Genomic DNA, 25,577 nt, shown 5'->3' with positions numbered 1-25,577 from the left:
CTCACTCCCCCTTGTGCCCTGAGGAGTCAAGAAACAGGAACAGCCTTTGCCTGCAGAGGGTACCATCCTCAGGATGTGCTGGACCAGCTCTTTCCTCTCTCTCCAGGTTCTAACATTCCCTGCCCTTCGGTGCTTGTGTGGGTGCAAGGTCAGACAACTCTCTGTCAGCAGCTGTTAGACAGCTTGTGAGAACAGCTTGTGGAGTTTTTCAGGCACAGGAGGCTGCTCAGGTGAGGGAGTAACAGAAACTCCATGCAGTTCCGTGACTGGTGTGAATGGACCCTGGAAAGACTCTGAAGCTCAGATTTAAAGTTGGTCTAAGGATGTGTAAGCTCTGTGTTCCCTCCCAAGGGCCTGCCTTTAGCAAGTACCCCTTGTCTGGTTAATCAAACAAATCAAATCTCCCCAAAACCCCAGCAAATCACCAGCCCCTTTCCTCCCACCTACACAATTTGAGCTGCAGCTCCTCTCCAGGAGCAACTCCTCTTCTATCCTGCTGTCAAACTCAGGCAATTGCTCCTTTGCTCCTGTTTGGAACTGATGAGCAGATTGGATTTATGGTAAACAATACAGGGTAAGTCAAGACTGTAATTAAAAACTAATCACTGGGATAAATCTGTCACACATTTCCATTCTATGCTCAAAAAGAGAAGGGGGGGGGAAGGGAGTTAAAAGGATTTCCCCCCCTCACCCCCCTCTTACTTTCAGCTTGCATTAGTTTCTTTATGAACAGTGCAAGAGAATGAGTGTGTCTGCCTGCTGGGAATGCTGCAAACTGAAAGATGAAAGGGTAAGGAGTGTTTTTTTATGGACACTGCTAGAGACAAAGTGAAGGAAGAGAAGCAAAGCTTTTACAAAAGGATTTATTAAAAATAAGCTCTGTAAGAGGAAAAAGTCTGCCCTGTATGTACAGCCAACTGTCCAAAGCTCTCTGGGCCTTATAATACAGCATATTCCAAACTGAACAAGAGACATTCACTTCTTTGTGGTTGTTCTGTCATGCTTGTTGGAACAGAGCAGCACAGGGGAAGAGGGGAAGCAACACTTAAGCACTGCAAGCACAATGTTGAAGCTGAGGGGTGCTTCTAAAGGTGAAACTCGGTGATCAGCAGGATGCTATTAAACACAGGCAGGAACCAAGGGGTTAGGAAGAGGCTTCAGTTTATGCAGTTTTATCTGATGACTTCTAGCTTAATTAGTTCTTCTACTGCAAATCAACAGATCTTAGCAAGTGGAGTTGTGGTCTATAAGGACAGAACTCTCTTGGGGACAATGCAATACCACCCTGAATCCAGGTAAACAAATCATTCCCGGCTCTGCTGCAGCAGAGAGCAAAGGCTTCTCCTTAGGAAGAAGAGGGACAGCATTTCCAGTTTCCTCCTTTACCAGCCAGACTCACAAAAAGAAGTAAGTTGTTCTGAGAAATAGTTTTATTTTACATGAGTGTTTTGCACAAAAGGTGACACCACTAACACTTGATGCTGCATGCTTCAGAGGACCTCACCTTCTCCTTCTCCGAGGTCTGAGTTAGGACTGCATCCTTTTGGTCATGACTCCAGAAGGCTTCCCATTTTTAGTGCATATTTACAGAACTGCAGGACTCAAAGTGTCTGCCCCCCCAGCAGAACTCCCTCTGCTAGCAGGTGGATGCAGGACTTGCAGCTTTAGATCTCTGTAGCACCCTCTTTAGTCCCATAACTTAATAAGACCATCCCAGCCACACGTAATGACTTTAGATGTCTCATGTGGATGCCACACTGCACCAATGCAGACTTTATCATGTGCTTTTAATCTGCTGTAGAGTTTTGTCGTCTTCCAGTCCCAGATGTTCAGTTTCCCATCTGCATCTCCAGATATCACATAGCTATGGTAACAGGATGGAAACAAAAGTTGGATCATGGCTGAAGACTGCCTGGATTATCATACTTTTTACACTGAGCAAAGGAAGAGAGCTTCACCCTGTGAGCTTTGTGCCTGACAGCCTGCAAACACCCCTGGCAGAGCAGCAGCATCCAGGCTGAGCTCCAAGGCACACAACTCCTGTGGAAGGTGACTGTTCAGCTGTGAGGTAAATGTGCTAAGCAAGGCCATTTTACCATGCACTGTGTCATGGGGCTGCAGAGAGCACAGCAGCAAGAGACAGTGACAGCAGCTGCTCTGAGATTTACAGACACTTTGTTTTTCCCTCCAGTGTTGCTGAGGTTATTCTCCAGTGTAGAGTAATGAATATCCTGTGTAGGCACAGCAGTGAAGGTATGGGCTTATCACTAAGCAAACAGGAGGAAAAAGATGGTTCTTGGGACAATAAATGAGGATACCCAGAGTGGACCTGCAGATGGGGAAAACTGGCCATGTCCAAATCCCTCTCACTCCACACAAGTGCACATTGCAGGAACAGACCCTGTGCTGCAGGCCTGCACAAAAAGACCCAGGTGCAGGTCAGAGGCAAAAGCCTCCCTGTGCTGCAGCAGGGCCAAGCAAAAGGAAGGGACTCTGGGGATGCTTTAAGAGCAGGAGAAATCATTTTTGCAGAACAGGGAACCTGCACTACCTGGGCTGTTTCCTACATGTTGCTCAGAGCAACCACAGAGTATAGCTTCATCTGTCAAATGACAAGAGTAAGCTTTCTGCTTTTGGTTACAGAGCTCTGGCTGAGCTGAGTTACCAGGGAGGCTGGACTGGAGGCTGCAGAGGATTCAGAAAGAGATCTTGTGTCTGTGCCAGCTTATTCACACACACTTACCTCATGTCAGGTGAAAAATCCACTTGACAAGCGTAGCCAGCAACCATGTGACCCTTGAAAATCTTCTTTTTGTTTAACCTGAACCTGTTCTGAGCTCCAAAGATCAGAATCTGGTTATCCATCGACTGGCAAGCCAACCACTTCCCTACAAATGCAAAAAACCACAGGTGTTAGCAGAGTGCTGCACCCCAAGAGACAAACTGCAATGGTTTAAGGCATTTTCCTTCACTTTTCTTGCACTGCCTTAATCCTGATTGTCAGTGTGTAGCAGAGTTCTGGGGAGCAGCTGATACTGCTTCTGCCTGGCTCCACTGCCAAGAGGCAAAGCCTTATGTTTGACAGGATTTGAGAGACCTGTTACTACAGGATGTGCTCTGGCTCTTAACAACACTGTGCTGAGAAGTCTTCAAGCCACTGAGCAAGCTCTGCTGGTGCCCATATTCAGGTAATTCAGAGGAGGGCAAAAAACCTTCTATCCAGCTGCAATCTTACCTGCTTTGTGAGTACTCTGATGGGACAAAGAGGTCTAAGGTAGACTCAGGAGTTGGAAAATCCTATTTGTGCAACTCTTTAGTACTCTCTGCCCTAGTGGAATGCAGTTTAGTAAAGGCACTTTAGTGAAAGAAAGAACTTTCCTAATCTGAACTCCATCTCCTTTTGCATCTTGGCACTGCATTAACTCCTGCCCGAGAAGCCAAAGATGCTGGTGTGCTGCAGAACACCCCAGGAAAGAGACTTCTGTCTTGAGCACTGCTTATCACCACTGCCTTGACAGTGTTTTATGCAAGCAGTGATCACATGAAATGTGCTGACTTGACTGTAAATCTCATCACACTTCCAGCTACCAGCTTGGAATTTGAGGATTATTTTTTCCCAGCCTCCCAAAGAAACAAATCAAGTGTGTATCCCAAGCAGGCTCTTCTCCTCTTTAGAAGGTCTCTTTCCTGCATTGCTCAGGAAGAAACAATGAATTGATGAGATTCCTAAATCTCTGAGTTCCACATCTGGAAAACTTTCCATTTACTTTCCTTTAAAGGACTCATTTCACTCCAAAATGGTGCATGATGTGTCTGGCACAAGCTGTCTGTCAGCTGTGTGGCAGACACAAGCACAACTATCCTGAAAGGTAGGGGTGTGTCTGGCCTTCTGTAGGCAAAGATGATGTTAATGTGAGAGGTGATGTCCTGAGCTGAAGAGATGATGCAGTAAGTGATATAAGGCATGAAGCAGTCATCTCAGAAATCAAACACTCAAATATATCTTAGAAATCAAATGCTCCAGCCACAACTGGGGGGGAAAAAGCCCCCCCAAAACCAAAAGAGAAATCCAGTGTAGCAAGCTGGAAGAATGAGATGAACCCAAAAACTGGCTGAGAATACAGCAAGTTGTGCCACAGCAGAAACAGGGACTGAAAAAGGCCAACTGGGGAAGCTTAACATTTTTACATGCAGCTACCCTTTCCTCCAGAATCTTCCTTTTTCTAGTGGAAAGCCACTCCTGTTGTCAAGAATGAAGTGTTTACACTGCAAAGCAAGCACACCTTGATGCTGAGAGCTGGCTGGGAAACCTCAGCTGTGCAGCAAGTTGATCAGCCACTGCTCAGTGGAATGGGATTGGTAACTGTAAGTCTGGCAACACTTGAATCATGTTGACACTAAACCTATTTAATTTTGGCCAAAACAGATAGAGATTTTGTCCTGGTGGGAGGATTTTCACTCATTGAACCTTCATCCTCCTTCAGTTTGATTCTAATTGAAGAAAACAAACATTAAGAGAGAGAAGCACTGAGATAATTTGGGTTGTTTGGGCTAGATCCAGAACTGAAAGGTAGAGCACTAACAGGTTCACCTGCAACATCAGTTTCTGCTTTAAGGGTGGCACCACAAGGACTTCTGAACTTAGAATCACAGAATCAACAAGGTTGGAAAAGACCTCAGAGATCATCCAGTCCAACCTAGCACCCAACACCTCATGACTAACTAAGCCATGGCTTCAAGTGCCACATCCACAACTTGCTTAGAGCCTTGCAGCCATCAGCAGCTCCCAGCCTTGTTTCTCTCAGTATTTTAAATACAGCAAAGAGCACATCATAGCTCTATGAAAAGAGAGGCCTTTGGCCTGGAGTGGATGAAGCTCTACATTTAAAGTGACACAGTCATCCTGAGGTAACCCCTTCATTTGGACACATTTGTTCCTCCTAAGGCTTTTAAATCAAAGCCAGATCTAGTCCAGTCTTGGATTTGAGGGGGTGGATAGTGTGGGGAGACAGGAGGATGCAACACAGCCCCATCAGAGCTATAACCAGTAAGACATGCCTATGTGAACCAGGCTTAAGAAGGCAGAAAAGTGTTAACCTACCATTTGGAGACAAAGTCACAGCTGGCATGGAATGCATGCTTGGCTCAGCTATGTACTTGAAGTCTACAGGAATGTCCCTGCAAAAGGAAGAAGTATTTGTGTTATGAAGCCATGGAGATATTCCAAAGGGCTGTCTCCAGTCAGCTGATTTACTCTGCCACTGAACTGGGGAGAATCTATGGTGGTGGCTAAAGGACACAAGAAATGCAAAAGCTCCAAAGCATTGTCAATGTCCACCCAGAGAGCTCCAGCCCCAGAGCCACCTGCAGGGTAACCTCTGACAGAGTCAGTTTACCCCAAAGCCTAAAGCAGAAGCAGAATTCCATCTGTTAGAGCTGTCACACAAAGATACTCTGCTGCCTCCAGCTCAACTGCAGCACTTAGAAGATTCTTCTCTAGGCAGCAAGAACAAAGTGGTAAATGCAGGTATCTCACTGCAGTGCCTTGCTGGTGGCAGTTTTGGTTTCACTAGACTATTGCTGCCTTCTTAGGGTTGTGTTTATATACACAAACACCACCAACCAAACCCCAAACATAAACCACCACCAAGCAAACCCCAAACATAAACCACCACCAACCAAACCCACCCAACCCACCCCAAACATAAACCACCCCCACCCCCCAACCCCAACCAACCCCAAACATAAACCCCACCAACCAAACCCAACCAACCCCAAACATAAACCACCACCCAAACCCAACCAACCCCAAACAAACTACCAACCAAACACCACCAACCAGCCCAAACCCAACCAACCAAAACTAAACACCAACCAACCAACCCAACCAACCAAACACCACTAACCCACCCAGCCCAATGCCACAAAACAGGAAGCTGTTGTGTGGGAGCTTGTCTGACAATGCTCTTTCAGGAGTCTCTTTCTCTTGTCTCTCTGAGAGTGCTCTTTTCCTCCTGATCTCCCCAAGTGGGATGCCAATCAATTCCAAATGTTCTCAGCCGAACTGAACCATGAACTCCACAGCCGTGACTGAGTACAGGACCGTGTCAGGGGATGTTAAGAACAGCCTGCCCTGTACAAAGGCCTGGGGACAAGAACAAGCAGAGTCTCCTCCTTACTCTGCACAACTGTCATCTGGGCTTGCCCACACAAATTGAATTCCTAATGCTCTGTGCAGATTCAGTGTTCCTCAGACCCCACCCCAGCAGGCTGGAAGAAGGGAAGGCATGCACATGGCTTTCTCATTAAGCCAAAGAAAGCTCCTCCAGCAGAAAATAGATTTGATTAATGTATTCAGCAGAGCAGGCATGCAAAATGTTCTGCAGCAACATTAATTAATACAAAGGGGGTGGTTAAGATTTTCATTGTCTGGTGCCCAGGGTAGAAGGGCTGCTGGGCCACTGCTGGAGCAGAGAGCGTGGGTGGCTGCCTTGTACTGGCTGGCTGAGCCTTGCTGGATGGCAACACAGGCACCATTAGCAAGGTAATTAGAATTCTGCTTTATTGTGGAGTAAGTTATTTCCTGTCATCTTGTGTTAAACAATGTGCACATGAGCAGCAGGGCAAGGAGCTGCTCTGTTGTCAGGAAGCGACACAAATGTTCCTGCGAGTGAAATGGTAAAGTAATTTACCCCTTAGAGTAAGAAGGGCAATGCCTTCAACGTGCTCTGGGGCTAAGAGCAGAGCTAGCTGGCTTCCCAGTGGGCAGACCTGAGACTACTGTGGGACAGTACACCTGTAAAGGAACAACAGGAGGTCCACATTACCTCTGAGGCTGACCAGCATGCCAGAGAAGCTCCCTGCGCCCCATCCTGCCCTTTTGCATTAAATCCCAACCAGCTCCAAAGCCCACAGAGTCACAGAATGTCAGGGGTTGGAAGGGACCTCCACAGATCAATGTCTAACCCCCCTGCCAAAGCAGGATCACTAGGGCAGGCCCCACAGGAAGGCATCCAGGCAGGTTTTCAAAGTCTCCAGAGGAGGAGACTCCACAACTCTGGGCAGCCTGTCCCAGGGCTCCAGCACCCTCATGTGAAGAGCTGTCTGCTTGTGTTGAGGGGGGAGCTCCCGTGCTCTAGCTTGTACCCATTGTTCTTGTCCTAGCACTGGGCACCACTGCAAAGAGCCTGGCACCCTCATCTTGACACCCACCCCTCAGGTATTTATAGGCATTGCTAAGGTCCCTATCTGCAACAGGACACAAGGGCATGGCTGCAGTGAGGTCAGAACTTGATCAGCTGCCACCACCCACCACGCCCACAGGCCCTTGGAGTTCTCAATACCAGTTAAAAGCAATCCCACTGGAAGCCCCAGTAAGAGGCAGTCTCCTGGCAGAAGATGCATGTCCACTGCTGGAGGACTGCAGTGGGAAATTCAACTGCAGTGCAGGTCGTCCTGCCTTCTCCCCCTCACCTACTGGAATTTATTCAAGACAGCTCTGTGTTAGGTTGAAGCCCAGCAGACAGGCTTGGGGCAGCTGCAGCATCTGCTGCATTAAACTGAGAGTTTAACACATTCATGTTTCACATTTGCTTCCAGCCAAGTTGCTAAATAAGTGCCATCAGCCAGCTCCCTTCAAAACCAAACCAAACCAAACACCCTTGAAAAAAACAATCACCCAGAAAGATGCTGTGCTGGCTGCCTGGCCCCAAGACTCATGTGACACAGTGCTTGCTGACAGCTTTAAATGGAAAGAGCTTCAAGTCCCTTCCCCACTTCACAGCATTTCAAAGGCTGAGAAGGTTTAAATATCTAAAGGACTGTCTGCTAGCCCAGGTTTAGGGAAATGTTCTAATACCACTGCTTTCCCAAGCAGGAGAGAGAAACAGGCCCTTAAAGGAAGCAGAAAAAAACCCCAAACAAACCCAATCCAAACCAATTTGGGGATCCACACATCATGAAGAGCTCTCTCAGAGCACGACAGTATCTCTGCCAGGGGTGATGGGGAGATGAGGCTGGCTGAGGAGTGGAGAAGTTTACAGAGAAGACAAGCCTCCTAAGCCTGTCAGGACAATAACTAAGCTACCACTGCACAGCTCCTGCTCTGCTAGGGGACTTGAAGGTAAAAGGAAATAAAAGCCTCCCAGATCAGTTGCCCAAATAACTTTGCTATTTATCCAAGCAGGATCAGAGCCACATGAAGGAGACAAAGGCAAACCAACATTTTACATTTCTAGAAGGGAAACCACAGATTCTGACACCCATGCCAGCTTGACTACCCCTGCTGGGACACAGTCCCATAGAATCATAGCATCAGTCAGGGCTGGAAGGGACATCAAGGCTCAGCCAGTTCCAACCCCCCTGCCATGGGCAGGGACACCTCACACTAGATCAGGTTGCTCAGAGCCACATCCAGCCTGGCCTCAAAAACCTCCAGGCATGAGGCTTCCATCACCTCCCTGGGCAACCTATGCCAGTCTCTCACCACCCTCATGGGGAAGAACTTCTTCCTGACCTCCAATCTGAATCTACCCATTTCTATTTTTCCCCCCATTCCCCCCAGTCCTGTCACTCCCTGACACCCTCAGAAGTCCCTCCCCAGCTTTCTTGTAGCCCCCTTAGATACTGGAAGGCCACAATAAGGCCTCCTCAGAGCCTTCTCTTCTCCAGACTGAACAACCCCAACTCCCTCAGACTGCCCTCATAGGAGATCAGCTCCAGCCCTCAACTCATCCTCATGGCCTTTCTCTGGATACCTTCCAGCACCTCCAGACCCTTCCTGGAACAGAGGCTCCAGAGCTGGACGCAGTGCTCCAGGTGGGGTCTCACAAGATGTGAAAGCAGACAAATGCTGAAGTACCCCCATAGAAGATTCCTAAAGACATCATTTACTGCACAGAGTCTGTGCTGCACATGCAGCCATTCACTGCACAGCACACAGCCAGATCCTCTGCACAGGATGAACTCTTGGGCTGTGGGGAAGGCTGACATGGCATCCCATTACCAGCTCTGGCCAAGTCAAAAGTGTTTACAAAACATACGACAATTCCTCTACACAATTGAATCTGAGCAATTAGATCAGCTCTAATTACTGCCTTGGAAGGCCATACTCTGGTCACAATCAATTCTGCTTTGTTTCTGGAGGATACTGAAGAGATCCTGTGCTGGAGAACTTAGGGGTGAGTTGGGCATCTTTCTTCAGAAGCTGCAAATCATTTTCCTTATGAACTTAGGAAAAGAGGATTCAAGGTGCAGCATGAAATACTTGGCCATGGAAGATTTGCATGCTCCAAAAGCTTCTCTATAACCTCTTTTTCATGCACTGGAATGCATCTTGAAATGGCAGGAATGTGCCTGGAGACTGATTAACCTGTACCATGGCAGGTTGTGGAGAAAGCTTGTCAAGTTGTGCCTAGGAAGACAGCATCACATTTGTGCTTTAGAAAACCCAAACAATCCCTGCTGCCTGTATTAGCAGAGACTATGGCCTACAGTTGGGTTCCCTATTAGCTGAACAAGAGAAACTCTTTCTTCAGTGTACAGCAAGCTCAGGAGATAGATGGTTTAATTTTTCTTCTTCCTTCAGAAAGAACAAAAACCTTCTGCTGCTGGAACAATCAGGTTGCAATGTTCCCATGCCAGACCCCTTTTTGCCTTTCCAGCTCTTCCCCACAGTGACTAAATCCACCCACTTTGCTATTTATTTCAGCCATCAACACAAAGCTCACAAAACAAGGGCAATCCAGTCTCAAGGAAGTAACAGATTTGTGCAAGCAAGCTCATCCTCCCACTCGCCAGGGAGGAGACATTCCTCAGCAGACATCATATTGTACAGATCTTTCTGCAAGGGGCTCAGTGGATGCATGTGCCTAATTAGGAAGTACAGAACAGAGGCTCTCTTGCAGTGACATATGGTGACAGCATTACATGTCTAGCCTAAGCCTGGGCTCCCAGACTTTGGTCATTACCACTGCTGCTACTGGCAATGATAGCAGTCGATCACAGACACGCCGAGGGCTTTGCTGGCTGCCTGGGTAGCATTTGAGGACCACAGATTGGAGTCTCTTGTCTAGGTTTGAAACAAACAACCCAACAAAACCCCAGCCAAGCTAGGAAGGAACTGATTAGTCACAGAGTTAGGGCCTGTATTGTGCAACAGCTCTGCATGTGTGAAGAGCAAAAGGCAACGGATACCGAAAGGTATGGGAGTGATTACTGCAAAAAGGAATTGGAAATCCTAGAGAAATCTTAAGCCCTAAGCTGAAAATCTTAGTGCCCAGACCCCACTTCAGACAGGGGAGGTTTGTTTTTTCCCCTGATTTGTTTAAACATTGGGAGACATTTAAAATGATGTTTCTTGTGAGCTTTTCTTGGATAGACTTTCACTTTGCTGTCGTCTCTTGCTTGGATAATTGTCACTTTCCTGTTGTCTATTGTATTCACACTGTGGGTAACAATGATTGCCAAACTTCCCCCCAGACTAGCAGAAAACCAGAAATAAGGCTCCACCAAAGCAGCTATTTCATCCATGGGCCAAATATTATATAACAGTGTGCACATCCAAGCTCAGAGCATTCAAACCCAACACACACTGATGTAACAGAGCAGGCATTTCTTTAAAGGATTCATTTTAGGGCTAATACACCCTTAGGGAAAGGGAAGAGAAGAGAGATTAATAGAGTGCAGCAGGCATCAAGCTGACAGGGCTGTCTTATGTCTTTCTCTGAGAGAAGAGGAAATCCATGAAGTGTCTCCAGCATTAAGCCAGCTCTTCCTCAGCTAGCTAGACTCCTGTACACTCCAGAATCCTGAGTGCTATGTACACAGCCGAAAATAAACTCGCTTCTCAGCTTGCTCATAATACACTTGAAATTAAAGCAGGAATTTTTAAACTTACCATTCCCAGACTCTCAAGCTCTTGTCATCAGATGTACTCACAAACCTCCTGTTTTCATCCACAAACACAATGGTGTTGACAGCTCCCAAGTGCCTATCGTACTCCTGCACGATCTCGCCGCTTCGGATATCCCACTACGAATGAAAGAGTCAGAGTAAGACCTTCTTTTTGCCTAAGTATCAGGACTTTTGGAGGAGGGGATAGTAAGCAGACATACCTGCACAATTTTCTTATCTGACATTCCTGCAACAAAGAGATTTTGTTTGTCTTCATCGGGATTGAACTTGACGCAGTAAGGAACCTTCCTGTTTGTGAATCTCGAAATGCATTGCCCTGCAACAGAAAAGTCGTTCACAGTGCATCCAGCTGGAACCTCTTTGGGCTGATTAGTGCCAGGGGAGGTTTAGGGTGGGTATTAGGCTGTGGTGAAGTGGGTATTAGGTTGTGGTGAAGTGGTTTAGGTTGGGTATTAGGTTGTGGTGAAGTGGTTTAGGTTGGGTATTAGGTTGTGGTGAAGTGGGTATTAGGCTGTGGTGAAGTGGGTGTTGGCCTCTTCTCTCAAGGAACTAGCAATAGGACAAGGGGACTCAGCCAGGGAAGGTTTAGGCTGGGTATTAGGGAAAACATCTTTACTGAAAGAGTGGTCAGGCATTGGCACAGCTGCCCAGGGAGGTGGTGGAATCACCATCCCTGGAGGAGTTCAAGAAATGTGTGGACATGGCACCTGGGGACATGTTTTAATGGCCATGGTGGTGGTGGGTCAATGGCTGGACTCAGTGGTCTTAGAGGTCTCTTCCAACCCAAGCAATCCTACGATTCAAGACTCTTCCTGGTGTAATGAGAAGCCTAAACACTGAGCCACAAGCCAACATGAAGGGTAACTGAAAAGAATCTGACTGATAACATATCTTGGTATTTCCTGGTAATTAAACATGGTGCCAATTAACAGTGCCCACAAGGGTAAGCCTACCTGTCTCAGTGTCCCAGAGCTTCAGGTAGCGATCATATGCGGCACTAAGGAACTGAGTGCCGGCATTGTTGAAGCAGATGTCTCGAACAGCTTTGCTGTGTCCTACAACACAGAGAAATTGTGATGACAAACTTTTATCCATCCATGCTTAGAATTAATTGAAAAGAAACCAAACAAACCAACCCCACAACATTAATCAAGTTAAATTTGCCTCTCTTTAACAATGCAAAGAGAACAAGGAAGTTGCTCACTGAAGTTCTTCATGAGTGAAGGATGATTCAAGTGAGAAAGATAAATCAACTCCTAAGGAACGAGGAGACTAAGCACAAACCCCTTAGCCCCCCCCAAGCCCTGGGGGGAGAAACAATAACACTGCACAGAACCAACCACTGTGCCTCAGTCAGAAACTGATATACAAGCAGAACTTTAAATACTATTGGCTTCAAAGACTGTTTTGGTCACAGGTAAGAGATGCAGGAGTTTAAAACACTAACATCAACATCTAATGAAGAGGAGGAGAGACAAACACTACAGGAGACACATTGAAAATAGTAACTTTTGTAATTAGAAAGCAGGTACAAAAGATGGGAAATAATAGACCAGAAAATGAAGAATGCTTTCATCTGGTGTTAACTTTACCACCCCTCAACCCCAGTACTTTCATCTGACCCCTGCTGTCAGACTCGTAGGAGATCCCTTTAGTTAAAATCTTGGCACACAGTAACTTAAATATAGCAGACCAGCAGGTGAGTCTGGTTGGTAATAAGGACCTCTGGAGAAGAACAGTCAAATTGTTCAGAAAGAGCAGTCTATTGAGAGGGAACCTTTTCTGAGCCATCAGCTGTCATCAGAAATATTAGGTGAAAAGAGACTTCTTTCTTGTTACTCAACATACATTCACTGAGTGTTCTAGAAATGTTCCTGTTTCAAAGGGGGAATCAGCTGCTTTTGTTCAGCATTCAAGGCTGCTATGATGTACATATTTCTCTCTCTCTGTCTCAGGTATCTGCTTGCAAAAGCACTTGTTACACTGACAAAGAGCAGCTGAACCTAACAAAAACTTTCCCAGGCTTTTGCACTAGAAGGGGCCACTTATTTAAGAGGGGATCATCAAACCATGAGATGCCCTTGCTGAATACATTCAGAGGGCTGCTGCTCTCAACAGGAAGATGGGACAATTTCATGTCATCACTTTGCTTTTGGAAAGGACTCCTGTGTAAAGAATTGATGACTGCAGTACACTAATGTTTTGCTTTCAGGGTCTTAAGGCATTCTACATCAACATTAAATTGCCTGGAATAATGACAAAGGTTACTAAAAATGTGCACCTTTCCTCATTCTTGTTGCTAAGAACATAGAATCACAGAATCAACCAGGTTGGAAAAGACCTTAGAGATCATCAAGTCCAACCTATTACCTAATACCTAACATCTCCTGTCAACTAAACCATGGCTCCAAGTGTCACGTCCAATCCCCTCTTGAACACCTCTGGGGACAGTGACTCCCCCACCTCCCTGGGCAGCACATTCCAATGGCCAATGTCTCTTTCTGGGAAGAACTTTCTCCTCACCTCCAGCCTAAACTTCCCCTGGCACAGCTTGAGACTGTGTCCTCTTGTTCTGGTGCTGGTTGCCTGGGAGAAGAGACCAACCCCCACCTGGCTACAACCTCCTTTCAGGTAATTATAGACAGCAATAAGGTCTCCCCTGAGCCTCCAGGTTAAACAGCCCCAGCTCCCTCAGCCTCTCCTCACAGGACTTGTGCTGCAGACCTCTCCATAGCCTTGTTGCTCTTCTCTGGACACGTTCAAGTGTCTCAATATCCTTCAATTGAGGAGCCCAGAACGGGACACAGAACTCAAGGTGTGGCCTAACCAGGGCTGAGTACATTCACATAGTGAATACCATCTGCTTTGGATGCCTCCAAGCCCACTCTATGAGAAATGAATAAGCTACCCTAAATCATATCCTTCCTTCAATGTTTTGAACATCTATCAAGGAAAAAAGAAAAGAGAATCAAGACTCTTACCAATGAAGGTTCGTAGGCATCTTCGATCTCCATAAACTTCCCACAGCTTGGGGGGGGGAGAGAAAAAGAAGTCAATTGTTACACAACTAAACCACTGAAATGAAGTGCAAAGACATACAGCAACATCTTTGAAGAAATGAACTCCAAACACATGACACCTACTGATTAGTCACAACTATCTACCCAGAAATTCACAAGGCTGCTGCCACCTTCTCCTTAGCCAAACTCCCTTTACATCAGCTTTCTAGAATGATCTATGCTGGGCTGAAATGAGGTTAGCTCAAGACCACAAATGCTTCAGTAAAACACTCCAGATGAAACCTATTGGTAGCTGTCAAAGTAGGCTTCACAGAAAATGAATTGCTGTCATAAAGGCAATAACCTGAGGAACCTGCAACCTTCTAAATGCTATTACTAAATGATTAACACTGTTCCAACGCCCACAGTCTTGTGCATGACTTCAGGCTGTGTCCCAATGAACCAAGTGAGGAAAATAAAAGCCACACAGAGAAAAGGCAGAAGTACCAAGTGTTTAATTATTCTAAAATGCATTGTCTGTATTCAAAGATGGTAGAAAATTACAGAGATTTCACCAGAAGAACAAACTCACCTTAATTTTGCAATCCATGGAGCAAGACAACAGTATGTGTCCAGAGAGGGGAAACAATCTCACTGCACTGACACCCTGTATGAGGACATATCATTAAGACAGTAAGTGGAGCAGCTAGGTATTTCCCTCAGTTCACCTCCCCTCTTTTCTAAGCATAAAGCTAAAGCTGATCTTTGTAAAACCTACAGATCCTGCATCTTGAAAAGCAACAACCCACCCACGCCCCAAACACAGCTCCCTACCTTTGTGTGTCCAGACCACACATGGATTTGCTTCTTTGGAAGATAGCACTTCTCAGGTGGCACTGTAGAACGGAGATTAACTCCAACATCTTGAGGGACATGAAGATAGGATCTGCCCTGATAGTCATACATCTCCTTAACTGAAAAGATAAACACAGAATTCTCAGCATCTTTGAAAGGCTCAACTGCCACATGCAATCATAAAGCTCTTCTCAGCACAGCTGCTCTGCTGTAAAGTGGGGGAAAGAACAAAGAAGAAAGCCCCACTTCACAGGGTAAAGATGTGCAATCTTATTTCATAGTATCAGTCAGGGTTGGAAGGGACCACAAGGATCATCTAGTTCCAACCCCCCTGCCATGGGCAGGGACACCTCACACTAGATCAGCCTGACCAGCCTGGGCTTAAACACCTCCAGGGACAGGGCCTCAACTACCTCCCTGGACAACCCATTCCAGGGCTTCACCACTCTCATGGTGAAGAACTTCCTCCTCACATCCAGCCTGAATCTCCCCACCTCCAGCTTCAGCAGCAACACATCTCATAGCCACTTCTTTACTGCATGTAAGAAAAGATGCTCCAGCTTGTGTGAGAGAGGCTGGCTGCAGAAAGTGGTTAACAAAGTGAGACTCAGTTTACCTATCTGTGTCAGGTGGTACAAGGCAAAACTCTTCTGCACATAGAGAGCTGAACTAAGTTCTCTTAAGTTTTACTTATCTGCCTTTAAAGGTACCACAGGGTATAGGCTTTTGTTATTTGATACACAATTATTCATAGTATGACAGCAAGAACATTTACATAAAGAACTGAGGAGGCAGAAAGTCCAAGTGATTTTCTAAATTGCCTGCAAGTCATTACTCAAAGCACTACCTGCTGCTGAAAGCACTGACAGACAGAGCTGCAGCAGCTCTGAAGCTGAAACGGAGCCAAACTCATCACTTTAAAATGCTTTAAATGCTGTGTGAAACAGGAAAGGGAGAGATGCATCTGCTGACATTAAAGAAATAAATAAATAAAGCCAGCACCCTGGAAGATGACATTTCCACACTGCTCTGCACAGTATGAAGTGGAATCAGATCAAGTTTATCTCTCTCCCTGTCCTTTATGCTTATGCCTATGAGTGTTATTATCTCCAATGCAGGAACATCAAGGTGCCTCAGCAGTTTTGCTGAGGCTCTCTGCCATCCTTACTAATTAACACAGCAGGCAAGAAAACACAGTGAGTAAGAAAATGAGAGCAGGCAGGATGATGCTATTACCATGTAATATAGTCTTTTCCTCTCCAGGCTTATCATCTTCTACTTTTCCTCTCTTTTGCCTCTTCGCTGTTATTTCATCCAACTCTTTCTGTTCTTCCTGGAAAAATAAAATATCATAGAATCAGTCAGGGTTGGAAGGGACCACGAGGATCATCCAGTTCCAACACCCCTGCCATGGGCAGGGACACCTCACACTAGATCAGGCTCATCCAGCCTGGTCTTAAACACCTCCAGGGATGGGGCCTCGACCACCTCCCTGGACAACCCATTCCAGGGCTTCACCACTCTCATGGGGAAGAACCTCCTCCTCACATCCAGCCTGAATCTCCCCAACTCCAGCTTCATTCCATTCCCCCTAGTCCTATCACTATCTGATATCCTAAGAAGTCCCTCCCCAGCCTTCTTGTAGGCCCCCTTCAGATCCTGGAAGGCCACAATGAGGTCACCTGGGAGCCTTCTCTTCTCCAGACTGAACAGCCCCAACTCCTTCAGTCTGTCCTCATAGGAGAGGTGCTCCAGCCCTCTGATCATCCTCCTGGCCCTTCTCTGGACACCTCTTCTAAACACATCTGGACACCTCTTCTAAAAATTCAGTGTTCACAACCAAATAGCAAAGTCCAGAACTCCACTGGATCTCCTCTACATTTACTCACTATTAAGGGCACATTTATTTGATAGAAGAGATTAGAAATATTTCTAAGCACCAGTGAAGAGAATACCTTTACCAAAAGAGTTTGAAAAGCTATGCACACTGAAAAGAATTAAATGTTATCTTTTCATGCACAGACCACTGCCTGAATAAGAAGAATGCTTGGTGGTTGCAGGGCTGGGGGTGTGTGTGTTATTGTGGGGTTATTTTGCTGGGCTGTTTTTGTCCCTTCTTTTAAACAAGTTTTACTTTCAGCTCTTTTCATGCTTCTAAACACCTTTCAATCAGACTCTGTACACTTCCCACAGATACAAGGAATTTTATTTCCTAGCAGTTTTGGAAACAACTGAATGTAGGCTATTTGGAACACCTTACTGGGACATATCACCTGAAATGTTTTGTCATAGCATAGCATGGATCAGAAGATCAGAAACTGCTAGCACAGCTGGATCGCTGTTAAAACCACTGCCATGTAATAATTGGTGTCAGCAGTAGTACTTACTTCTGAGGGTTTGGCTACTTCTTTTTCATCAACATACTTTGCCCATGGCCCCAGAAACCCATCAATGTTGGATGCATCATTCTCCTTAAATTTCTTCCTCTTCTCAATTTTCTTTTGTCCAGTTTCAAACACTGTTAAACCTGAAGAGGAAAAGCGAGACGCTGCCTAGCTGCCACCACAGCACACATCATCACAGGTCACATCACAGTCAGTTCAAAAGGAAAGACAAAATAAAGCCCAAACAAACAGAAAAACCTCAACCATCCCCACCAGTCCTTCCTATACACACAACAAAGTGCAAAAAGCATTTGAGCAAAACTGAGCAGAGCATTGCTAACTTTTCTAGCTGCCATCACTGCTAGCTGTGCACAGTAGCAGAGGAACCACTTAAACTGCGTGCCATGCTTTACTAGAGTATTTCAACACTAAGTCTGCAGACTCTATGAGAGCATCAATTTTTGTGCAGTGTTTGAAAGCAGAGGACCTAGCCATTGGCTTCTGACCCTCCCCACTTATCTCAGTTCCAAAAATCCCATCAAACCCCCAAAATCCCCCCAAAACAAACCCCCAAACCAAACTAAGTCTCCCACAGCCCCAACCACAACTGCATATTACAGTTCAGTAACAATTCATAGAATGGATTGGGCTGGAAGGCGCCTTTAAAGGTCACCCAGTCCAACCCCCCTGCAATAAGCAGAGGTACCTTCAACTTGATCAGGTTTCTCCCCATCCAACCTGACCATGAATGTTTCCAGGGATGGGGCACCTGCCACCTCTCTGGGCAAGCTGGGAAATGTTTCTTCACCCTAACTGTAAAACATTCTTCCTTATAGCTATTCTGATTCTACCCTCTTTTAGTTTCTTTGTCTTACTTTGAAAGACAAAAGCAATAACCTTGGATGCATTCCCTGGAAGAGGACACAGAAGTAAGGAGCCTTTGCATGGAGGTGTGAATAAGATGTTAAAAACAGACATGTAAGGGAAAGCATAGCCATAAAGTTTACACAAGTACTACTTCCCAGGGCAAACAAAGTCACTCTGAGTATTAAATATCTCGTATCAAGGTATTCTTTACAAACCCCATGCCTCTGGTAGTCAGTCCTCTCAGTGGCAGGCCACACCTTTACCATTTGGCAGCCTTCCAGTGCTTTTTTCTTTTCCAAATAACCCAAACAACTGTGTTAAGCAGAGATAAGGTGCAACATCCCATAGGCGTGCTGGAGCTTGCATACAGAGTGTCACTTTGCTCCTGAGGAGCGCAGTGAGGTCGATTAGGCCAACACACAGCTACCCCAATGCAGATACGTGACACGTTTTTCACTGAGATGGACTATAAGAGGTCCAAAAAGCTGTTTCAGCTAGACAGATCAGTTCCATTCATGCAATGGCACATGCTGGGCTCCACTTGCAAATCCCAATTTCAGGTTTGACAGCCTGAAAGATTTGCTACTTCAAGGAAACAAAGCACTCCAGTCCCACTCTCTTCCCTCTTCACATTGCAATTGCAACTCTGCTTTCTTTGTTGTGTCTTTGGACATGGGCAAGTCTCTCATAACTCCTTGTTTTGCCAATACCCATTTCCATTTCTCCTTTACCAAGTCATCAGCTGCAAGTAATTTGTATCAGATCCTGAATTCATTACCTTGGTTTTTTTCAGCTTCTTCTACAGAGCCAATGTATTTGGTAGCAACTTCAGCATTGTCTATAGAGGGATCTAATGCATAACCTGGAACAAGAGAGGAAATAAAATGCTGTTATTTCAAGCTGCTTGGTTTTGTACAGCTTGTATTACTCTGCCCCCCCTCCTCCATAATTATTTTCCCCTCTAGCTGTCAAGGCGATTTCAAAAATGAAGTCTCCTCCACGTTTCACTTGGCCTGAGTGTTAAGGTCACTACAAAGGATCACCATGAGGTCCTTGAGTAAGAATTGCTGCCAGGATGTTTAAATTTGCACAAGACAGAGAAGCACACAACTGTTAATCGGCAACAATCAAGACACAACAAGACAACAGTTACAGGAAGCAAAGTCACAAAATCTTTCTGGTGGGAAGGGACCCCAGAAGGCTCCTGGCCCAATATCCTGCTCCAAGGGAGTTCAATGCAAACACTGGACTTTGAAATGCTGTAGCAGCTTCTGGTTGGAATGTGGCATGAGGAAAAGACTTGCTAAAAAAACCCAACTTATTTTAGTAATGTGATTCTCTGTAGATGCTGCTTCAGTTCAGGGCACTGCTCCTGGGTTTGCAAAGCCAGTAAGGCATGCTGAAACCAGCCCATAGCTGATGGACACAAAGCCCTCCAGCTTTATCAGCAAGCTCTGCCCCTGCAGCCCCCTGCCTCTGCTGGGTCAAAAAGAGCATTGCTATCTCTGGCAGTCCTGGGGATGGTGATAGCTGGAGGGAAGAGGACAGAGATGGAGGGGGAAAAAAACTTGAAAGCAAACCAAGTTTTGTAGGACTTTGTGAGTATTCTGTGTCCTCCAGCAGATATTTTTCCATCCTCCTCCTGCCAGAGTTGGGAAAGCTTGTTCCTTCAACTGGAAAGCCATTTAACTAGCATGGATGGTGTCAGAGGCAGCAACAATAGCCTTGAATTCTTAAGAGAATTAAGTATTCACATCTCCATTTCTTGATTGCAGCTCTTGAGTCTTGTTTAGAAACAAACACACCCCAAACCAACCAAACACAAACCCCAAAGCTGCTGCACTGAGCCTTGAAAATATTCCACAAACTGTATCACCATTTCCTAGCTATTCAGGATATTTACCATTTCTGATGGTGAGGTTTTCAGTTTAATAACTACATCTTGCAGTTTTCCCTCTGCTTCCCCTGCAGTGACTAGCATGATCTCACATGAATGAGACAGACAAATTCACCTAGTTTCCAAGGAACAGGTGCACTGAACAGTTGCTGACCACCATGGCTTTCTTTTGGGGAAGACTGCACCCTGCTGGACACAGCACTAATGCTCATTAAATATTATTCAGGTCATAAAATGTCCCTTGAGGACCCAGTGAGAATTGCTCTGGATCACGATGGGAAAAGGCAACCACAGGTTAAAGCAGTCACACCCCCAAAAGCAAAGAAATCCCACAGCACACAATCTAACCCTGACATCTTTGTTCACAGGGACAATTATGAGCAGTGGGAGAGCACTCAGTCCACCCCAGAGACCAGTGGCCCACCAAAGCACTTGAGTGCACGCAAGTTGAGAATCTCTCAACAACCAAATCCATCCCAGGGATCAGTGCTCAGTCCCCCAGGGATCAGTGCTGGGCCCCATCCTCTTTAGCATCTTTATTGATGATCTGGATGAGGGCATTGAGTCCATCAGCAGTACATTTGCTGATGACACCAAGCTGGGGGCAGGAGTTGATCTGCTGGAGGGTAGAGAGGCTCTGCAGAGGGACCTCGCCAGGCTGGACAGATGGGCAGAGTCCAACGGCAAGAGATTGAACACATCCAAGTGCCGGGTTCTGCACATTGGCCACAACAACCCCATGCAGTGCTACAGGCTGGGGTCAGAGTGGCTGAGAGCAGCCAGGTAGAGAGGGACCTGGGGGTGCTGGTTGATGGTAGGCTGAACATGAGCCTGCAGTGTGCCCAGGCAGCCAGGAGGGCCAATGGCATCCTGGCCTGCATCAAGAACAATATGGCCAGCAGGAGCAGGGAGGTCATTCTGCCCCTGTACACTGCACTGGTTAGGCCACACCTTGAGTCCTGTGTCCAGTTCTGGGCTCCTCAGTTTAGCAAGGAGGTTGACTTGCTGGAGCATGTCCAGAGAAGGGCAATAAAGTTGGTGAGGGGCTTGGAACACAGCCCTGTGAGGAGAGGCTGAGGGAGCTGGGGTTGCTTAGCCTGGAGAAGAGGAGGCTCAGGGGTGACCTTATTGCTCTCTACAACTACCTGAAGGGAGGCTGTAGACAGGCAGAGGTTGGTCTCTTCTCCCAGGCAGCCAGCACCAGAGCAAGAGGACACAGTCTCAGGCTGTGCCAGGGGAGGTTCAGGCTGGAGGTCAGGAGGAAGTTTTACACAGAGAGAGTGATTGCCCATTGGAATGGGCTGCCTGGGGAGGTGGTGGAGTCACCATCACTGGAGGTGTTCAGGAGGAGACTTGACAGGGTGCTTGGTTGCATGGTTTAGTTGATTAGGTGGTGTTGGATGATAGGTTGAGACACAATGATCTTGAAGGTCTCTTCCAACCTGGTTTATTCTATCCTATTCTATTTCTATTTCCCTAAACATTTCTCAGGCCTAGTTCATTTCTTTTTAGATGCTGAGAAAAACAAACCAAACACAGACATAAAAATGATTGCAATTGGTAGAGGAGCCATTCCAAGAGCACAGCAAGTGCTTCCATACAAAAGTGTTCCCAATACAAATCCCCCTGCAGAGCAGCTACAAGTCTGGTAAGACCCAGTTGTGGAACAGCATGTGGCCTGATGCTCCATGAATATGATACAAGGAGAGAAATACATACCTGTGTCCTAAGTTGCCATCATACCTAAACCAAACAACAAACAAAATTCTCCTAGGCTATTATTAGGATTTACTTCCACAGACAAGCAAACTGAGCAGGCACTGGAACTGGGCTTTGCTAAGTGCCTGCTTTTATTAAGCCACTATTTCAATTAGCTCTCTCCCAAACTCAAGGGGTTTTCTGTTAACAGCAGAGAGATATTACTTTGGACTGATGTCAAAATCAATACAGAGGTTTACTTGTCCTCCAACTGTATTGACACAGGCTCTGGGACTCTATTTGATACTTGTAAAAGAGGGACAGTATTCCTATGAATAGGGCCCCTGGGCCAAGCACAGCTTCCCGTGGAAGTGGAGGCTTCTTATAGCTGGGTTGAATTTGGTCCAGCCTCATTCTCATTGGGTCTAGCATCATCCTCACAGAAAAGCTCTGAACAATTTCTACTTTCCAGTGGAGATGTGAAAGAGAATCTCTTCTTTCTGGCTGGGACTCCTCAACACAGCTGCAAAAGACAGCTTGCTTTTATCCTTCTCAGCTGGTCTGCCATCTAATGTGCCCCGGCTTCTGTCTCTCCTTCAGTTTTATTTAAGAGGCAGATATTTCATGCTACATTTTAGCAGGGAAAGGAACAACTCCACCTACATCCATAATTTCAGTAGGTCTGAAAACAGTTGGTTAAATAATCACACTTTGATGTGCATTCCAGAAAGACAGCCAATTAAAGTATGTTTACAGCATACTGTGCAAGGCAGCATCCAGAGCCCCAGACATCTCAGGTACCAGGAAAAATACAGCTGGACTAACCCATTCTGAAGGCACTGGGCTCTGCAGAATCTAAGTGATGAGGGAAGAAAGTGCCTACAGTTGTAACAGGTAACTGGAGGTGTTGCAGGTAACATGAGCAGATGACAAAAAGATGAGGAGTGTCACTGCATTTAAGATCCTAAAATAGCAGTCTGACTGCTGAAATAATCCTGCTCTAACCAAGTCACTGAACACCCAACAAAGAGCTTGGAGATTCACAGACAGAAAGTTGTTTCTTATTAAAAAGGACACCAATTGCTTGTGAAGGAAAGAAGGAAAGGGAAGAAGAGAAGGAAAGGGAAGAAGAGAAGGAAAGGGAAGAAGAGAAGGAAAGGGAAGAAGAGAAGGAAAGGGAAGAAGAGAAGGAAAGGGAAGAAGAGAAGGAAAGGGAAGAAGAGAAGGAAAGGGAAGAAGAGAAGGAAAGGGAAGAAGAGAAGGAAAGGGAAGAAGAGAAGGAAAGGGAAGAAGAGAAGGAAAGGGAAGAAGAGAAGGAAAGGGAAGAAGAGAAGGAAAGGGAAGAAGAGAAGGAAAGGGAAGAAGAGAAGGAAAGGGAAGAAGAGAAGGAAAGGGAAGAAGAGAAGGAAAGGGAAGAAGAGAAGGAAAGGGAAGAAGAGAAGGAAAGGGAAGAAGAGAAGGAAAGGGAAGAAGAGAAGGAAAGGGAAGAAGAGAAGGAAAGGGAAGAAGAGAAGGAAAGGGAAGAAGAGAAGGAAAGGGAAGAAGAGAAGGAAAGGGAAGAAGAGAAGGAAAGGGAAGAAGAGAAGGAAAGGGAAGAAGAGAAGGAAAGGGAAGAAGAGAAGGAAAGGGAAGAAGAGAAGGAAAGGGAAGAAGAGAAGGAAAGGGAAGAAGAGAAGGAAAGGGAAGAAGAGAAGGAAAGGGAAGAAGAGAAGGAAAGGGAAGAAGAGAAGGAAAGGGAAGAAGAGAAGGAAAGGGAAGAAGAGAAGGAAAGGGAAGAAGAGAAGGAAAGGGAAGAAGAGAAGGAAAGGGAAGAAGAGAAGGAAAGGGAAGAAGAGAAGGAAAGGGAAGAAGAGAAGGAAAGGGAAGAAGAGAAGGAAAGGGAAGAAGAGAAGGAAAGGGAAGAAGAGAAGGAAAGGGAAGAAGAGAAGGAAAGGGAAGAAGAGAAGGAAAGGGAAGAAGAGAAGGAAAGGGAAGAAGAGAAGGAAAGGGAAGAAGAGAAGGAAAGGGAAGAAGAGAAGGAAAGGGAAGAAGAGAAGGAAAGGGAAGAAGAGAAGGAAAGGGAAGAAGAGAAGGAAAGGGAAGAAGAGAAGGAAAGGGAAGAAGAGAAGGAAAGGGAAGAAGAGAAGGAAAGGGAAGAAGAGAAGGAAAGGGAAGAAGAGAAGGAAAGGGAAGAAGAGAAGGAAAGGGAAGAAGAGAAGGAAAGGGAAGAAGAGAAGGAAAGGGAAGAAGAGAAGGAAAGGGAAGAAGAGAAGGAAAGGGAAGAAGAGAAGGAAAGGGAAGAAGAGAAGGAAAGGGAAGAAGAGAAGGAAAGGGAAGAAGAGAAGGAAAGGGAAGAAGAGAAGGAAAGGGAAGAAGAGAAGGAAAGGGAAGAAGAGAAGGAAAGGGAAGAAGAGAAGGAAAGGGAAGAAGAGAAGGAAAGGGAAGAAGAGAAGGAAAGGGAAGAAGAGAAGGAAAGGGAAGAAGAGAAGGAAAGGGAAGAAGAGAAGGAAAGGGAAGAAGAGAAGGAAAGGGAAGAAGAGAAGGAAAGGGAAGAAGAGAAGGAAAGGGAAGAAGAGAAGGAAAGGGAAGAAGAGAAGGAAAGGGAAGAAGAGAAGGAAAGGGAAGAAGAGAAGGAAAGGAAAGAAGAGAAGGAAAGGAAAGAAGAGAAGGAAAGGAAAGAAGAGAAGGAAAGGAAAGAAGAGAAGGAAAGGAAAGAAGAGAAGGAAAGGAAAGAAGAGAAGGAAAGGAAAGAAGAGAAGGAAAGGAAAGAAGAGAAGGAAAGGAAAGAAGAGAAGGAAAGGAAAGAAGAGAAGGAAAGGAAAGAAGAGAAGGAAAGGAAAGAAGAGAAGGAAAGGAAAGAAGAGAAGGAAAGGAAAGAAGAGAAGGAAAGGAAAGAAGAGAAGGAAAGGAAAGAAGAGAAGGAAAGGAAAGAAGAGAAGGAAAGGAAAGAAGAGAAGGAAAGGAAAGAAGAGAAGGAAAGGAAAGAAGAGAAGGAAAGGAAAGAAGAGAAGGAAAGGAAAGAAGAGAAGGAAAGGAAAGAAGAGAAGGAAAGGAAAGAAGAGAAGGAAAGGAAAGAAGAGAAGGAAAGGAAAGAAGAGAAGGAAAGGAAAGAAGAGAAGGAAAGGAAAGAAGAGAAGGAAAGGAAAGAAGAGAAGGAAAGGAAAGAAGAGAAGGAAAGGAAAGAAGAGAAGGAAAGGAAAGAAGAGAAGGAAAGGAAAGAAAAAGGAGGGGGGGAAGGGAAAGTAAGTCTGAGATTTACAGTAAAGAGAAAAAAATATAAAGCATGGAACAGTAGTGGCAAGGCCTGATCTAGCTCTAGCCCCTAGATCTAAACTGGTCTAATTCAGTTTTGAGCAAAGTATTTAGAAGAAAAACTTGGCTAGAAAGGAAGAGCACCAGTAACACACTGTGGGGGGGAGGGAAGCCCTGGAGAAGATTGAAGAAACACACTTGTCAGTCTAGCCAGAGATGAAGGACAGAAGGCAAAAAATGATGTGCCCCAAGGCTGTGTCAATATGTGAAGCATTAGAGACAACAATGACACATGGCTTGATAGGGCTGCTGAAGGGAAGATGAAAAATAGTTTGTATTTGCAGCACTGCGGGGCTGGGGTGGTAGCAATAAAGTCTCAACGATTACACAACCAGCTACAATGTTTATGCAGATTTTAAACCCATGCAAAACAGTAGGAAAGCAGGAAAGCAGCAATTTTACACCATGCACTTGTACTGTGAAGCAGGCAGAGAGCCTCATGACCAAGAAGCCATCTGAGCAGCGCAGGAAACTTGATTTTAAGACTCTTCTTTTTTTAAAGGATAGACATTTTAACAACAGCCCTAATGCACTACCTATCAACCCTGAGAAGCAAAGGAGGACTGGAAGGCCGCTCAGTCAATGCCAGCATGGATGTTCTGAGCCATGCAAGCACCACAGGGAAAAAGTCTTTTGGATGGTAAGTATTTCCTGCAGGAGAAGTAGGTGAGA

General features: G+C 45.8%; 1 protein-coding gene across 1 annotated transcript in view; it reads right to left on the bottom strand.

Annotated features, from left to right (window-relative positions):
• Nucleotides 1-848: 848 nt before the first annotated feature.
• The window catches only part of CDC40 (cell division cycle 40), a 40,437-nt gene continuing 15,708 nt past the window's right edge, over nt 849-25,577 (bottom strand). The window contains exons 4-15 of the mRNA XM_068160530.1: nt 18,798-18,881; nt 17,156-17,295; nt 16,005-16,101; nt 14,748-14,887; nt 14,506-14,580; nt 13,896-13,941; nt 11,868-11,969; nt 11,115-11,230; nt 10,898-11,031; nt 5,102-5,178; nt 2,744-2,888; nt 849-1,864 (exon numbers count right to left, since the gene is read on the bottom strand). Of these exons, the coding sequence (XP_068016631.1) occupies nt 1,687-1,864; nt 2,744-2,888; nt 5,102-5,178; nt 10,898-11,031; nt 11,115-11,230; nt 11,868-11,969; nt 13,896-13,941; nt 14,506-14,580; nt 14,748-14,887; nt 16,005-16,101; nt 17,156-17,295; nt 18,798-18,881 (1,334 nt within the window). The 3' untranslated portion in view covers nt 849-1,686. The remainder of the gene's footprint in view (nt 1,865-2,743; nt 2,889-5,101; nt 5,179-10,897; nt 11,032-11,114; nt 11,231-11,867; nt 11,970-13,895; nt 13,942-14,505; nt 14,581-14,747; nt 14,888-16,004; nt 16,102-17,155; nt 17,296-18,797; nt 18,882-25,577) is intronic.

Source organism: Melanerpes formicivorus, unplaced genomic scaffold (genome assembly GCF_026170545.1).
Source record: "Melanerpes formicivorus ecotype bairdi unplaced genomic scaffold, bMelFor1.0.p_v2 SCAF_50, whole genome shotgun sequence".
NCBI lineage: Eukaryota > Metazoa > Chordata > Aves > Piciformes > Picidae > Melanerpes > Melanerpes formicivorus.
This window is presented reverse-complemented; position numbering and strand designations above follow the sequence as displayed.